Source organism: Pagrus major, chromosome 8, assembly GCF_040436345.1.
Source record: "Pagrus major chromosome 8, Pma_NU_1.0".
Lineage (NCBI taxonomy): Eukaryota > Metazoa > Chordata > Actinopteri > Spariformes > Sparidae > Pagrus > Pagrus major.
The window spans coordinates 10,802,181-10,820,448 of NC_133222.1; the positions used below are offsets into that span (position 1 = coordinate 10,802,181).

General features: G+C 41.8%; 1 protein-coding gene across 1 annotated transcript in view; it reads right to left on the reverse strand.

Annotated features, from left to right (window-relative positions):
• tmem266 (transmembrane protein 266) overlaps window positions 1–18,268 on the reverse strand; it is a 29,126-nt gene extending 10,858 nt beyond the window's left edge. The window contains exons 1-2 of the mRNA XM_073471778.1: window positions 18,255–18,268; window positions 9,787–9,975 (exon numbers count right to left, since the gene is read on the reverse strand). Coding sequence (XP_073327879.1) covers window positions 9,787–9,975; window positions 18,255–18,268 — 203 coding nt within the window. The remainder of the gene's footprint in view (window positions 1–9,786; window positions 9,976–18,254) is intronic.

Genomic DNA, 18,268 nt, shown 5'->3' on the forward strand with positions numbered 1-18,268 from the left:
ACCTAACCAGAGCACAATATCATCATAACATAAAAATGAAGATTGAGCCCAAAGAAAAGTAAAGTTTAAACATATTTGTGGTTTGCAGAAACATACATTACCAACATTCATTCTGGCGACTAGGTTAGGCTCTGAAGAGATAAGAGTCTCCTGTGTTTCAGTCACCTTCCTCACAGGAGGCTCTGGGTAAAAACTGGCAAGCTGACTGGCTGGCTGACTGCCCATCTGGGCGACTGTTTTGCTAACAACCAGGCTGGTAGTTAGCTCCCTGGCTCAGCTCTTGTTTGAGCTCTGGATGACTGATTTGCAAGCTGGCTGACCGCAAGATGTAGCTCTCCCGGCATGACAGTGGGGATGCATGTGCACCATCTGGAGGGTGCAGTCGCACACAGCCAAAAAGCTGATTGCTTCACTGAATCTCAATGCCTTCATCTTATTTTTCCATGACAATGTTTGTACTGTCATACCTGCCTGCCTGGCTGGTAAAGAGTGAAGGGATTAGGCAGGAATTTGGGTAGGTAATAAAACACTTCTTGGTCCCAGAATCTGTGTTACACCTTGTCATTCCTACCACTGGTTTAGCAGCTACGGATTTCTGTGACATTACTATATATTTTCCATTAGTGTGGAGTGAGCCGCTGTCCCTCGTGCGCTCGCTTCTTGTCCAGGTACATTGTGCCTGAAGATGTGAGTGTCAGACCTGCCTTAAATCCATCCCTACTCTCCCCTTCAAGTCCATCCAATCAGAGACTGTGACTGACTGTGGCTCCTGGGGATTTATGGTCAATAAATAATGACAAATCTCCAGGAGGCACGCGGGGCTTTCCCTTCCTGTTACAGCTCTCCATTCCACACACACGCTACTCAGATGCACTCTTTAGAAAGCCCGATGCAGAGAGGAAGGTGTGTGTGTGGGGCTGCTGTCCCTTCTCTGAGGCAACATTGAGAAAGGCAGTATGCTTCTTTGAAAATAGCAGCTATCCGTTGTCACCTGTCCCCCATAGGAGGAAAGCTACGGGCAATGTCTGTCAGAGGACAAGAGAGGATGCAATTTATTCTCCTCTCCTCTTGGTTCAGAATGAAGGAGGCAAACACTGAGAGAGGAAGCGGGGTGCAGCCGGTTCAAAGGCATTGGGACTCATCCAAAAGTGAACTGGAGAGAGAGCCAGAGAGGAAGGAGGGGGAGCTGGAGAAGGAAGAATGAGAAAGAGAGAACAGAGAAAGATGCAGATTGATTTAAAGGTTTATTCCGTTTTATTGTAATGGTAAGAAAATAATAGAAAATGCTTGTTAAAATTTCCTGACCCACAACTTGACATGTTCATATGTCTAGTTTTGCTGAACTAATAAGTAATCCCTTATTACTTAATCATTATTTTACGAGTTCTTACCCTTTTTTGTGTCCCTTCAAATAAAAGTAGTGCATGAGTGGTTACTGAGGACTGAATCGTTACTTCATGAGTACCTGTCCATTAGTTATCAAGTCTCCTTTACCCTTTTTGTTCCTGATTTGTTCCTCACTCACACATTTCTTAATTAACTAATCATTAACTAATAATTAGTCCAGCTTTGTAACCAAGGCTGACTCGGGCCTGCTACAAATGCCCCCAGACTCTAGAACAGCCTGTCCGAGGACCTCAGATTGGCTAACTGTGACCACTGTTCAATGTTTTTTAAAAACGGATTTTTATAAAATAGCTTTTCTCAAACCTTTAAGGTAGCAGCTTGGTCTACATGAAATTCAAGCTTCTTTTAGACTATTGACGCTTGAATTGTGCTATCGGCTATAGTGTGGTGTTTTTGCATAATTCTGTCCCGTTTTTTTTAAAACCTTTTCTGTATTTAATTTCATTGTGTTGTTTTAATTGTCTTTTAACGTATCTGTACAGTGTTTTATTTTATTTGTACAAGCACTTAGTAACCTTGTTAAGGTTACGGTTAAATAAATAATAATTAGCTTCTCTAAAATTGGATCAACTCATGTTTAACTCACAGCTAGTTCCTCATTCGTTTCTAATTTGTTCCCTAGTAATGACTCAAAATGTTGTGTCTGTTAGTATTACTGCTGAAATTTAGTCAACTAGACTTAGAGAGGGGATCCTAGTGAGTGGCGTCATTTTGCAGTTGCAGCTGAACCTCTAGTGTGCTGCTGTTACACGTCCTCTCCATCCTTCACCAAGGTCAGCAGAGAGGCTCGAGCTCGGCAACATTGTGTCAGTGCTCTCCCAGAGGCTAACCGGTGCACTCAGCCCTCTGCAGCAACCCTCAGTACCAGCCAAAGCCAACAGATTAGGAGCTCAACACCTGGGGTGACAAAGAGGTGGTGGAGGGTAATGGTATCATTAGCAGATACCATGGAGACTTACCCCGGCACCGATTTGTTCCCAAGGAACAATGTCAAACCCCATCTGCCAGTGGAGGAGAGCCAAGAAAAAGAAACATTTACCTAATGATACACCTAACACACAGTCACCAGACATTTGTGGACCATTAGTTAAAAGATGGAATGAGCAACACACACACCATAGGAGCCACCTCACTTACCTTCAGGACCGAAAAGCATGATTTAACTCATACTGCGTGGAATCATAATTCATTCAGACTGCTCCCACAAGGCAGGCAGAAAAGGTATTAATTTAATAAACCTGTAAAGAAAAACCCTGTCTGAAAGCAGAGTAAATGGCAGTGATGGATTACTCCAAGCTCAGAAACTTAATTTTAGGGAAATCACTTTAAACCTTGAACGCTGAAGACCTGAAGTATTTATGAGGAAGTGAGGCTGCTTCATTGGTGGAGCGAGCCCAGGAAGAAAATCACCTCCCTCTCTTCCAGGGTCACGGCAGGTGCAGACCGAATGGGAAACGGACGGATATGTGCGTGCAGAAGTAAACATCAAACACACACAGTTAAGAACACTGTGTGTGGAGGAAATCAGAGATGCAGGGTGGCATGTAGTGTGGACAGGTTCATAAAGACATCAACAGGCCAGCGGCTGCAGTGGTAACACACTGAGGTAAGATCGAAGTGCGCCCGACAGCAGCGCAGAGCGAGGGGATTAGATCATGAGAGCGATCAATAGTGGCCTGAGATGGAAGTGATGGCATGCTGTACATGATGCCGGCTGCAGCGGCCGTGGCAGCAGAGTGGCCAGACAGGACAGAGCGGACAAAGACATCAGGCAGATTGATTGGCACAGAGGAAGGTGTCTGGTCGCTCTGCTGGGGCCCATTCACACAGACAGGACAGAGCTTTGGCTCCGGCCCCAGCTAAGTATCTCTCGCTGAGGTAGGGAGCCTATCACAAGGAACATCTCTTTCATTATACTGTCTCCTGTAATTGAGATGGGATAAAAAACAATGTAAACTCATTAGGTACAAGTTAAATGGAAATTAAATCAGAGAGGTGGTGCCCTGTTTGTGTGAGTTAAGAGATGGAGTGAGAGAGAAGGGAAGGGCTGCAAAGGGGAAAATTCATTCAGAAGTAATGAGTCTGAAAGACTCTATCAACTCGTCTGAGGTATTGATCGTAGCACACATACACATACACACACAGACACACAAACAACCAATGAACAGCTGCAAACACTAACCTCTCCCTCAAAATGTTTGTGAAGGAAGGCTTAAAATAGTGTCGCTCCAAATGAGTTGCACTGCTGTGCAAGGCCTCTAAATAATTGATTGGAACTCTTGATTGATGTCTTGATTGCACATTTACAACAGAGCAACTTTGCTCGGTGAAAAACTCCAGCACATTAGGGTACAGACCTGAGGCAGGTGCCACACAATTACATTTGCTTCCAGAACGATTAATCATGCTATGAATCTAAAAAACTGGCCAAGACTCAGATTACTGTGCCTGACGGCCATTCATTTATTCAAGCACACCTGTAAATTACGCTTTTTGTCAAAAAAATTATTAAATTATTTTTTAGGAAGAAAACCATTTGAAATCTGCAACTTCAGTACAGTGGTTCCCAATCTGCTTGCAGCCCCAAAATCGAAGCTCCATGAGATTCTTAATCTCGGGTTAGTGTCTGCTCAAAATTTTAGTCGAAAGCAGTTCAACCAAAGAGATAAAGAAGGATTTTTCGAGGCTTAAATAGGTGAAAGTATCAAGAATGTAACACACGCAAATATATATAGAAAAGTCCCAAAAACATCGACATAAAAAACTATGTTTTTTCAAGTTGCAGACATCTCACGAATATCTTTGACCAACATTGAGAAACATGTGAACTACAGGGGGAAAAGCTTCTGAATTGAAGTAATCTTTTGCGGGTGTAATGTCAGATACTACTCCAGAGCAGCAGCATTTGAAAATGATACTACTTGACTCAGGTTTTCTGTCTCCTCTCATTTTCTCTCTCTCTGTACTGATAACTATACAGCCCCTTGGTTCCTCCAATTCACACCAATCTGCTGAACTCAGCAGGCTCGGGCAGGGGAAAATGGACCACAACTGCGCACCTGCAGGCTACTCAATAGCAGAGGTTGGAGGACTTCATCCCATTCAGGCTGTTCACACTCTCTATGTTACACTTATTGCTTAACTTACTTTATACACTAGAAGAGGCATGCTTTTTTTTTTTAAAAAAAAAACCCAAAAAAAAAACCCTCCTCTTCTGTTTCCAGAAAAAGAACAGGTGGGGCATCTGGTTTGATTGCTAACAAAAATGGAAAAAGGAAAAATGCCAACAAAACAACTGGTTAAATTGTTTCCTGTGTAACCACTGCTGACTCATCTGTGTTATCACAGCCAAAAAAAGCAAAGAAGCCCTGAGAGAGGAAATCCAGCTAAGCAATAAATATGCTGAATAAAGTGAAGTTATCATAGGTAATCAATTGTACATTTTAGAGCTTCCATGTGTCATCGCTATTAATCTCTTACAGTCTAACGCCTGGGGAATTAACAAACACCTTTGTGATAAATTAACAAATAAAATAAAAAGGGCTAATCAATTACAGATGGCAGTGAATAAAGTTTAGGCTTTCCCTCGTAGTCATAAGTAAAAAATGTATCCGATGAAAATGCACAGAGCTTTCCAGTATAACCTGTCCTTTCCACTGGTTTCCCAGTGCGATCAGTCATCATTGCTCCACTCCTTGCATCCCACACAGTGGTACAACCTAGCAGAGGCGACTCGGAGCTGGTCTTTGCCGGAGAAATGGGCCACAGATAGTAAGCAAATGGAGATGGATGGGGCTCCATGTGCAGAGCAGCAGACAAGCTGTCCCTGATAAATGGGTTTTCACCAGGACACTTGATCTCTCTCGCTCTCAGCCTAAAAAGCAATCTCACACTTTGCATGTCTGTGAATATTAACAAACCCTCAAACCCTGCACTCAAATGTCATCTATTGTGTCGCACATGGTGCCAGGCGAGAGAGCCAATTTGATGGAGAGGACTGTTCCTCTGTGTGTTTGAAATAGAGTCAGAGGGGGAGAAAAAAAAACAGAAATCCTGCTCTCTTTTCAGACATCCATCAACACAGAACAGGTATAGTACGGCTCTGCTTCCAAAGCCCCATGAAATATTGCTGCTGCCAAGATTCATACTAGACTCTGGCAGGGTCCTTCAGTGCTATATTCTGCGGTCTACATTTTTCTAATTATTCCATTTTACTTCCACCTTGAGCGTTGTCAACCCAGGTTTGATTATGTGCTTGTTGACATACTGCTGTATTAATGCATTTTAGCGAGTGAAAAGTGGTTGGAGAACTTTATTTCACAGAGGAAGTCCAAGCACTCTATAGATATTGAGTAATGTAATAAATCTGGGCTGACCTGAGCACACTTAAGCTTATCTAATATCCAACATTTCACACTGTATCAGCCAGCAGCTGTGGCTGTCACCATGCAACATGGCACAGAATTAATCCCACACTACTGTCCAACATGAAGAGATATGACATTCACCGAATGGAGCCATTTCCTTGTGATCTGCAGCCGGCAGCTTTGTGAATGAAAGTGTGGAGGAGGGTCGTGCGCTCCATTCCTCCCTCCATCCTTCTCTTTATACCCTCCGCCTCCGCTCTCCTCTAGTCAAAGCGACAGGTTGACCCATCTGAACCATCTGTCATTGATGCAGCGCCTCACACCTCTCAGTCTGGCCCCTGGAGGTCGACTGCATATGCTTCTGCTGCTGTGGGCAGCAGGCTGATGTGGGGCTGATAACCTAAGACAAGAGCAGGATGTGGAGATAGAGGCCAGGTCATGGGCTCCACTCAGTCTGGAGGTCACGATAAGAGGGCAGGTTAAAGCTAGAAGATCTCAACACACCACCTTGCTACTGGAAAAATACACAGCTTTTTCAGTATTTTAACTGCCTCTACCAAGTCCTCTGAGTGAGCTGTGACATTTACTGAAATGACTGCAGAAGGAAGGGATTGGTGAAAAAAATTAAAGTACCAAAATATTTTTAGAGTCAATTTGTGTATGCTTTGCGCACACATTAACATCTGCTTTCACTTTAATTAATTACACACAATTATATTAAAGCATAACTCCACCAATTTTCTACATTAAAGTATGTTTACTCGCTTTGGGGAGTACAACTGCATACAGTATGTGAAAAAATGCAGTTCAAAGCCTTTTATAATTCCAGAGGAAGCTGCTGAATTGCCTACAGTGATGTCACTTAGTAGTTAAGTTGCACTGTGGGTAGTGAAGGTGCCAGGTTTTGAAAAGGAAGAAGAATGCCTGGAATAAAAAAGGTGATATCTCTGGTTCTGCTGTATTGTTTGTGATTTGGGAGTGCATTGCTAGACCAGTGGACTGTTTTCAAAAACTGGTGCAAACGTTACCCACAATGCAATTTAGCCATTACGTGACTGCCACTGTAGGCAATTTATCAGATTACATGCAGCTTCCTCTTGAGCCACAAAAGGCTCTTGCTACTTTTTTCACATATGCAGTAGTACTCCTAAAGACCTGTAAACACACTTAAATGAGGAGAATTGGTGGAGTGACCCTTTAAAGACCTGCTTATTCTTTTTTTTTTTTTTTTTTAATCAGGAAGGGATTGCTGCTAAATTGGATAGGTTGCTTCGGCTTAATCAAAATATAGAAACATGATGAAGCTCCATTTTAAAAAATAACCGATATCTGTAGTTGCCAAAAAAGTATCCACTATTAAAAAGGCATGCAAGTGTAAAAGAATAATACAATAATACAAATGAGACAATCATTAAGTGACCAAAGGTGGATGTGAAATCACACCACCCCCATCTTGGACTTTTCTAGCAAGATCTGGAGAAGATGGTGCTGCCAACATCTATTAATATTCCCAACCAACTCACCACTGCACAGAATCTGCAAGTACTGCGTGTGCACCTTGTAGTCCGCAAGAACATCCACCTCCTACGTAATCGCCCACGTCTGCTGTTAAAGAGCCATGAGAAGCTGCCATGCAAGACTAAATGCGCATCTCTGGTGTGTATTCTTCTGCTTGTTTTTTTAAAAAAAAAAATTTTTTTACAGCCATATAAAATAAAACAAATCCAAGACCTCATCATCAAAGATTTAAGCTAAATTCAAAAGTAATGACCACTTTCTTTTCCCATCTCTGACCATGTGTGTAAAGATTCCTTTCACTATGTCTGGATTCAAACCAAACATCCAACATTACATCCATTCAGTCCCATTTAGCTCTTCATCCTGCTGATGGAGAGCAGGTTTGCTCGAAATGCTATTACTTTGGTGCATTAAATAAATTTGGATTTTGGAGCCCTGCAGTGTGTGAGTCGTCTTTTTGTTTCATGTTTTCCCATCCAAAAAATGACATAACTAAGATATAAATACATCTCAGGAATGAAAACAAACTGTCCTGCTAATCACTAAAATTAATGCGCAAAACCACTGCAACCCCCGTAGCAAGGCATTGAAAGTAGGTTTACATTCTTGTATACAATCATTTATAAAGTGCTAAAAATTGCCCACAGCATGCAGAGGAGTATCTGTGACTATATTTTCCTATAAACAATAGGAAAATAGCCAGCAGAGTGAGGAAAATCATTAAGTTCATTACTTTCGCCTTCAACAGTCTCTTTTAATTTAAAATATTGCATCATGGGACACATCCCACCTTTGTGTCATTCCTCTGATGTTACACACATGAGTCACAAAGGCAGCCAGAACCGGCGACGGCACACTGGCTCTGCTGCTGTTTTTCCAAGAGGGCTTCCAAACAATGAATGTGCGCATGAAACTGCGATGACAGGTATGTCTTGGAATGCATGTGACCTGAAAATCATGAATTCCAATCTAAAAAGCTCTTTGAACACAATGTAACGCTCACATGGGTGACATACTGCACACGTTTTCACGAGTTTGCTGAATACTTTCAAGCTTCCTGGACTCTGAGGAAGGCGTTTCTCTGATCAGAATGAATGTCTTTGTCCTTTTCGGGAGAAAGAATATTCACAATTTTGACCTGATCAATCCCTCCGAGAGATTTTTTGGCACTGCATGACTTTTCCACTGCACGGTGCCAAATCCCAGGGGACCAGGGTGTCATATGGTGCCATATGAGAGTGCCCACTGTGATGATAATGTTACTGGCCTGCCAGATCCTGCCTTCTGCTGTTGCATTGCTATCCGTGTATTTTCGGTTCTTTTAGTGAACAAGACAGAGTGAGAACGATACAAGGTATGATGAAAGAGTGGGTGTTTGGGACAGGACCCATCTGTCCCTGCCCTCTGTCCCACAGAGACATCGGCCCGGACCCGGCCAGGCCGGGCAAAGTCCAGCCGGACATGGTCAGCTGACACACCAGGGCTTGGATGGCGAAATGCCGTATGCTCTAATTAAGCTTATGCTGTTTGTCGACTTTCTCTGCACGGATGCCAACATCACAGTGTGCCAAAGGGTTGTGAGTCACGCTTCCTGAGTGGAGAGCCATGGACACTGGCTACAGGGGTGCTCTATGAGGGGCGTGTCCTGTCCTGAGAGTGCTGGGCCTGCAGCACAGTGATATGGTGATAAGGAAACAACACGAACCCTGGACATGCAGCGCCACAGGCCTCTGACATTTCAGGAAAGCTATGGTGCTAACAACAGTCTTTGTTTTCTGCCAGAAATCGACTTTATGAACAGAGGCCTGTCTAGTAGCGAGAAATTGCTGTGTCATTGAGCTGAAATGAACACATCAGTGGAGACATTGTCCATTTAACGTGGTGACACTAATAAATTCATCGGCAAATATCCTCGACTCCCGGACTCTAATATAAAATGAGGGGTGATTCAATACGCCAGGTGTAATTACCATGTGCAATAACGAGCGATGGGGAGAGTGACGGCAGAGCTTTTCTCAGCTGGGCGAGATTATAGATTGTAGTAATTGCAATTCTGCCTTAATTATGGATGTAGCACTTCATGCAACAAAGCAGAGACAATGTCTCAGACATCACATTTCTAATGTTATCCTAAATGTGGTGGCAAACATCAGGAACATCGATCAATATATAATTACATTTGGGACTTTTTATTACACAAATTAATTCTACAAAGATTTCATTGATAATCATACTTGTCATTTTTTTTCACAGATCTCTCAAACTGTATGATTTTTGATATTCTTCGAAGGAAGTAGGAGCGCTCAGCTTCATGTAGTTTCAAGAAACAAGTGACCTTCACATAAATTGAACACCTGTGTCAGGCTATCCAAACCATTCACATGTTCTAAATACTAATAATACCATGATTATCCCTGCAGATTGTTTTTACTGACTGTGGACAAGCAACAGCAGAGGATGATGGATGATGTCAGAGCAAAATCGTGGGATTTACCCCTCTCTGTTGTCCTCTTCATCCGGGTTTGAGATAAGCTGGGATCCAGCGAGGGAGATGTCCAGGGCGGCCAAAGGCAAGTCTCTGTAGGCGAAGCTGACCAGCTGGACAGGGGCCACGCACTGGTTGTCCTCCTCCACCTGCTGGGAGATCACCTCCAGCTCTGAGGCTCCAGCCTTGGGAGGAGCGCTGTGGTACAAACAACCAGAGCAGCGTTAGAGTCAGAGGATGGATGTGCTGTTTATTTTGAATTAGCCGGTGTACTAACTTGGAATATACTCCAGGTAGCAAAGGGTGACAACAACAACTGGGACTGTGTGTAATTTTGATGAATGAAAACACAAACATGGTGTGAAATTCCTTGTTTCTAGTGTCTGCTGGCACCCTCAACAAGGACACATTTACCTGGCAACTGATGCTGATCTTCAATTCTCATTGCCAGAGTATGCAGTGAACTAAGTCTCAAACCACAGGAAAAATGGCAATTTGCATTTTACACATAAATGGAAATATTATGTTTCTCAATTAAAAAGATTATAGATAGAAGCTTCAACTACAAAAACTACTTTCACTCTGACACAGCATTCAATCTGCAAAGTAACTTAAGTTTTCAAATAAATGTTGTGGAGTAAAAGTACAATAAAAGTGGAGTGGGAGTATAACGTAGCAGAAAATGTAGTAAGTAAAGGACAAGTATCTCAAAATTGTACTTATGTACAGCACTCGAGGAAATGTGTTTGGTTACATTCCATCACTGGGTAGGAAATGTATGTATTTTGATTTTGAGCTGAACTGTTTCCTTTAAAACCAGTTTGAAACTTGGACAAAAAAAAAGTTGTTTTTTTTTATAAATGTCAGGACATATATCTCGTGAATGTGTAGTAGAATAGTACTTGAGTGAATGTACTTAGTTACATTCCATCATTCAAGGAGGCTCTGATATTCAGAATTGGTCGCCAACCAAAGTGTCATTTTAAAAAGGTTGTTTCGTCTTTGTTTTTGTCCATTCCAGTTCATCCACTGCATTTTCTCTGCGAGGCTAGCTATATTTGGCAGAGCCAGACAAAGTGTCATTTTATCTGCCATTGAGGACCTAAAACTTAAACGTGTAGGGAGGGCTGTGTGGACCTCCAAGCTCAGCCAATAGCGGACAAGGAGAAGTCACCCTGGAACAGGAGTCTCGCACGGCTTGGCAGCCGTCCCAGTGCAGCCAGTGTGCAGACATCAATAACTCCAGTGCTTAACAGTGGAGGAAGGCATTGATTACAAGACAGAGGGAACAAAGGCCATTGGGTTGGTGAATTCTACAACCTCTGTGCTGGAGGTGAAACAGAGTGGGAGGAAACAGTTAGGAGAAGATCACTGAGCAGACCCACCTTACTGTTAAATGTTAATGTAGGCAGGCCTGGAAAGAAAAATAGGTCTCCCTTTTCCCTGACTTACTTCTTGACTAATAGCTGTTTAATGGACACCCTTTAAAGGTTATTTTGTTATTCTCTGAGGAAGCAAAGAATCACTTCAACTGTATTGTCTTAACATAGCACAATAGGGCTCTCATCGTCATGTCCTCACTACATAAAATGCCTCAGCCTTCCACCCTTTAAATATCTGATCCTTCTGTTATGCGTGTCCTGATAGATGTGTTATTTAGTCTTGAGGGTCAAACGCCCATATATTAACATGCTCACCACAAAAACATGCCTCCGCATCCCACTGAGGACTTGGCACCTCTGACCAACCGCAACAAGGACGCTAATCAGTCATGACAGACACAAACTGTTTAGTGCATCAAAATCGCATTTCCAGACAATCACAGAGCAGGCCAGGAGCCATTATGTGCAGAGCCCAGTGGAGTGGCTGGTTGCCATCCTGGGGAGGGAGCGGAGGCTTCACATCTGAATACTTCGCTCTCCTCAACAATGCAGGCAAGGGCAGCCGGCAGCATGCTAAAGGCTGGGATCTTTTCAGAGGCATGTGATATTAGCAAACGCCACGAGGAAGCAAAAAGGTTAACATAGAGCATGCATGGCTGCGGGGGAAATCTCGCACCCGTACAGAGTAAGAGATAAGCCTCACAATGAAGCCCAAAAGGCGCAAAAAACAAGCTTCTTCACTAGCTCATGTTTCTAAATGCTGACTTTGTATTGTTTTACATGTAACTGTTTAGGCTGTAGTCGCATGAACTTACTTTACTAGTATATAATGCAAAATACTCAAGTGAAACTGGTTAATAGCAGCTGTTTGGGACAGCTATAATAGTAATTATATTGTTACTACACAAAAAGAGGAACTTTAACCAGATCTCAATGGAGATTATTGTTTGCATCATTTTGTTTGAATCAATTTAAAATAAAAAACGTTGTCTTAATACTCTTGGTACAGGCGTTATATTACGTGCAGTGCAAGACATGGTGATAACAGGCGGCGGCGCAGTGAATTGTTGCCAGAGGAGTAGAGAAGAAGGTTGATATTAATGAAACACTTTCAATCATTTTATCAGTTGTTATGTTTTATTGACTTACACAGTTTTTTAGCTTAGGTTGTACAGATTATACAGATATGAAGCAGGGCTGTCACTATATCAGACTTTCACTACACGATTGTCGTGGCCAAAAGAATTCACGATAAAAATATTATCGTGATATCTAACCTTGGACTACAGATAGATTGTCTTGCTGGCAGTAGCAGCCACACACTGTGGTAGGAGCTAGCTGGACACTGTGTCTTCTTCATCTTCTTTTTTCTGTTTTATGGCGGTTGGCAACTAGCCTTTAGGTGCATTACTGCCACTTGTTATGACAAAGCGAGAACAGAAAGAAATTATTTAGGATGCGCTGGATTATTTACACGATTTTATCATAAGTGTATTATTAACACAAAATGAATTCATTTTAAAATATCACGGTTATTGACAATATCGTTATATCGTGATCCCCCTCATATGAAGCATGACAACAAAATTAACAAGAATGTCAACGTTGGCCTTGACGGACCATTTCTATTACAGAGCTCAATTAACCGGTAATGCTAATTAAACTCTGTGCATTGATCAAAGATATAATAACTTTTTGTGAATTTGTTTTATTAATATAAACGTACAGAGTTTAAAATGAGTGTTTTAAAAGAGGTCTGTTTCTGTCTTGTGTGTAATTATTGCCAGGGATTGGTTCCTCCAGAGTGACAATCATGTATATTTATTCCCCCGCCGTGTTTACATCACATCACATAAGTCATCATGCAAAGATCAATAGATATATAAAAATATAATAGCCTGCTGAGATCTCTCCTCTCCACTTCTAACTCATTGATTAGACATGTAATGATATTTACATCGAATCCAAGACAGAGAAAATATGTGATCAGTTTTATATGGTTTTATTAGTAGTATTCTCCCCTCCTCTCATTTGCCTTCAGTTATAGCGAGGTATTACTGAATAACAGAGACACTGCCCAGTAACACATTTCTTGGAAATACATACAGCAACACCTTTTTTTCCTCCTTTAATTTCAATAGGAACATCTTCTTGGCAACACTCAGCGATTCCATAGATCTGGAGTTTAAATGAATTTCACTTGTAATCTATTCCAGCAGCTTTCTGTGAGAAACGTACTCAAATACTGCTGAAGTCCAATACTGCTGAACTCAACAGAAAGTAAAACCAATTTATATCTTTTGACTCTGAATACTAACACCAGCGCACATAAAGGAGGTTCAAACGCTGACATAAGATACATCAGGAGGGAATATGTTAACTCCCAGGGCTGTAGATCGGGGGCCGTGTTAACTGTCAGTCAAGAATAGGTCTGTTCGTAGTAACATCTAAAGTTGAGGCAAGATTAAAGGGATAGTTCACCCCAAAATCACAAACACATTTTTTTTCCTCTTACCTGTGGTGTTTTTTTTTATACTCCTAGATTATTTTGGGGTGCAGAGGTGTCTGATTTCTTCTGAATCAAAACGAGATGGCACTCAGCTTGTGGTGCTCAAAGTGCCAAAAAATGACTTTGAAAGACTCAACAACAATGACTCTTAATAGAAATCATGACGCGGTTGCTAATGATAATCAACAGACCTTTATGTGAGAAGTTTAAAGCAGGAACTATGTCCTTTCTACCAAACTACATGCTTCTGCTGTATCACCATGCAGAAGGAAACGTGCATCTACTCGTTGATAAGAAGCTCGTGCTTGGGACATCCTCCTCAACTCAGCTCTAACATTAGCTAGCTTCATCAGCTAGCCTCTTGTCCATGAGTAGATGCATGCTTCCTTCTTTTTTGGTGATTCGGTTGGCGGGTGTAAAAACAGAAAAATAGTTCCAGCATGAAACTGGTCACAATAAGGGCTCTGGATTATCTTGAGTAAGCAGGGTCATGATTTATGGATGGAGACGTTGCTGTTGAGTTTTTCAAATGTAATTTCTTTGGCGCTTTGAGCATCACAAGACGAGTAACATTTAGTTCCTTTAGATTCGTGAGAAGGCAGACATCTCTACCAGCGATATCTCCAAAGCACTGCAACTCACACCAAAACAATCTCGATGGATAACAATCACTGCAGCTAAGAGAAAAATATGTATCTTTTATTTTGGGTTGAACTATCCCTTTAAAACCAGTTTGATTGATGATATTAAATGTCAGGACATTATCATATATAAAATAAGTTATATTATTTCGTGGCTTACTTCATTCTTTCTGTTATTTGGTTGAACAGACTCAGATCTCAGATGACTGACATCTGCACCCAACTTTTCTCTGTCTTGTATTGTATTGTATTCGCAGATAATAGTCTTTTGGTTTAAGAGGCAGTTATGGATGAGTGGTCTTGACTACTGAAACTGTAGCTCACATGTCCTATTGCGTGGCACTTAACCTTCAGCACACAGGTGTGACTACACCGCATGGCAAAGGAATGTGTGCAGAGGTCAGCTTTTCATGCGTAAATAACTGTTAAGATAAGTTCAAATCAAACTGAACACTGACACCAGCGTATGGTTATCATAATGCTGCAATGCCAACACAGTAAAACAACAGCGATCAAGTATAATACAGCTTTTCTATCAAGGTGATAAGGGGTGAGATTGATGCCTGTCACATCGTATTTAAAATCACCTATTTTGAGCAATAAATCCTGCCCTTCTGTCACTTCAGTGGATTTGAAAGTGCTGCCTCAGCATGAACTGGTGGTTTGCAGAGGGCATCGGTATCATTGTCATTCTGAGTGCTCACTGCCACAGTATTTCAGGCCAGCTGTCTACAACACAGTCGCTCTGTCTTATCCAATAAGTTTTTTATACGGCCACTTGGCTACCCCTTGGTGCACAATTCACTGTCTTGATATCATCAGGAAATCGGGACCAATGTGCCAAATCACTTATATGGGCCCCGGCCAGATTTCCCAGCAGCAGCAGCAGCAGCAGCCCTGACACAAGCTCCTGACACAGTGGTACATTTGTAAGATCCGATCTCTTCGGCAACGGCTGCTCTTTCAAGGTCCGAGGGGAAATTACAGCAGTTGATTCCACTGCATCAATGAAGAGTGAATGTGTTTTGTTGGTCTTTGGAGGCTTCTTTTCACTGTTAATAGAGAAAATGCTTCAGCTCTGGATCTGCCGTTTAATGTCCAAATCACATCACAGTAAGCAGGGAGAGAAGATGACGCCTGAAACATTAAAATGTTGTCTGCAGACATCCCAACCGCAGCTACTTGATCTTTGTATGTTGGATATGGATCCACAGTATCACTTTAAAGGGCGAATCATTCATTATTCTAGGTTTAGTTAACTGTCAAAAAAAAAAAAAAAAACCTCTGAAAAGTCCAAAACCAAGTCTGTTTTTCAATCATTTCCTACTTCCCAACCCTCTCTGCGGCACTCAGCCCCAAGTCCATTCATTCCCGCTGAAAACAGGCCACAAATACAGTTTCATATTTTTAAAAAGTAATTTAACAAATTTCTTAAAACAGATTTCAGCAAAAGGTAATCAAACAGGAGTAATAGTGCATTTGTTGACAATATTCAGCCACTGATAATTCCCCATTTGATGCACTAGTGAGTATTTAAAGGATATGTGGGATAGACGTATAATAAACTACAATCCCCAGGTTCATCATAATAGAGAAACATGTCCTCCAGTGCAACAGTGAGGCTCACGGATGTGTTATTAATAGTTTTTAGGCAAAAACGGAGGTCATCAGCACAGAGCACTAAGAATAAATTACAGCATATCATGTTTTGGCAAAACAGATGGTATTTGTTAGGAGAATAATTAATTGTAACAGTTGTAAAACTAATGTGTTGGTGACTGAATATATTATTTCAAAGAATCTATGTTTGGAATATGACTTACATCTTTTAGTCACCAAATTATATTCAAGTAATTAGAAGAATTGCTTTCTCGCTAAACATCCACTGAACGATATAAACACCTATGACTCATAGCATTCAAGAAACGTAGCGCACCATATTCAGAGATGGGACTAGAAATTTGAGCAAAATTAACGTCTGATGGATTGTGTCAAGAAAGGCTAATCAATAGATTAGTCATTAGTCATCAAATACCTTCACTTTGGGTTGGTGTACGATTGTTTGTTGGTGTCCATACCAAAAACCAATGAGTTATCCTCATGAGCTATCTCATTCCCAGGTCATCAAACTTTGGTTTAGCCCAAAGCATTGGCATTTGATGCCCTGGGAATGAGAGTGAAAAATCAACTATCTTTCCCCCAAATCACCTACTGTGCCTTTAAAGGTTTAGTTTGTAGACTTTGGCCAGAATTCAAAGGTAGCTGCATTTAATTCGGGGCTCAGCTCAACTGGATTTGGCAGACAGAGGTCAGTTTGACAACAGGGGATACAGTATGGAGGTGATTTACAGCGGCTTGGACCAAAAGACTATGTCTTTGGGGATGATAAGACACACAGCGGGAGAGAAACAGCGTGTGAGCTGGAATATCTTAATAATATTATTTCAACCAATAATAATCTTTGTGGAAAGACAAGCCAAGACTGTTTTAGGTGAGTTTTATTTTGTTTATGTTGAGTTTGAATGAAGTGTGTTTTAGGCGATTAAGCTTGTCCTAGTTGGGTAAAGGAGAGAAACTTGAATCCCAACTGAAACTACGGGGGCTATCGGACTATCCCCTATTGCCCGTGGAAAGTGGTATTATGAGACAGGGCGTGCTGAGGGTAGTTGGTTAGCACGTTAACTTCAGTACATCACTGTTGTTTATTCACGCTCTGCTGATGAAGTTACTTTACTTTTTAGATATTTTAAACTAAAATCCTGGCCACATCTTACATATTGTTCCTTTAAACTGAACAGAGAGACTTATAGTTTACTATATTATACTAATACTTAGAGTATTGGATAAACAACAACACGATCTGTTTGCTTGCTGCAGATGACCTTTGTCTCCTAAGGAAGTGCGTTGTTGTACCTTGCCGCAAATCCCTATGTGCACTCCAGGATAAAGCAGCGTCCACATACGGCAGAGGCACAAATATTTATGTTCAATCTGTGTGTTATGGACAGCTGTGTGAAATATGTCCTATAAATCCCTTTGAATTTGTTGTATATGAGCATCTAATAATTTTTGCATCCTGCCCACCTCCCACTGTTTCCATAGCAGAGAGAGATAGAGAGAGAGAAAGAGGAAGAGAGAGAGAGAGAGGATTTACAGCATCAAGTCTGAGAGAGCAGGGGTGAAAATAACTCCAAAGACCTTTCTCTGCATGAGAGTTTCCCATCTGTCACTTTATAGAGAGTCACTGGCATTCAGCAGCATTAAATCATTGTACTACTAACCAGCCAACATATTCTGCATGTGATTTGGTTACAGATCTTTTGCACTAACGTTCTCCTTCAAATGGACTTGTAATCAACCATCACCTGCACTAATCTGATGGTCTTGAGGCCCGGGACAGAGATCTCTGTTGGTTGGAAGCAGCATCCTGCCCCTTTAATCAGAAGATGCAGCTGACTGAACCCATTCTGCATTCACCCTTCACTCCACTCCACTCTACTCCACCTCCTCCCACTCCACTCCATTCCCCTGCTCCCTCTCTTTTTCCCCCTTCTCTTAGCCCCAACCCGGGCTGTCATCAGAATGCAGGGCCTGTCTGGAGGACCACACACAGAGTAATTATTAATAAGAGAAGATGACAAGTGAACATCCCTCCTGAATGCTAAGAGATGCCAGCGGAGACTGGAGATGGCCGGGCCGCTCTCTCGCTCTCAGTCTCACTCGCAGAGATGCCGGACGAGGCCGAGCTCCGCTTTCTTTCCCCGCTGATCTCTGCTCAAAGTCATTCACTCACAGGAGGGGCGTGAGAATATGCAGGTCCCATTCTGCTAATCATATCCCAACACGCTGCTGAGATGCCCTTTGCATAAGACTGCGTGTTCATAAATAGAGATTTAAGATTTCACGCTCCTGCAGACATGGTTTCAAACAAGACTTTATACTCACTGCGTGTTGCTCAT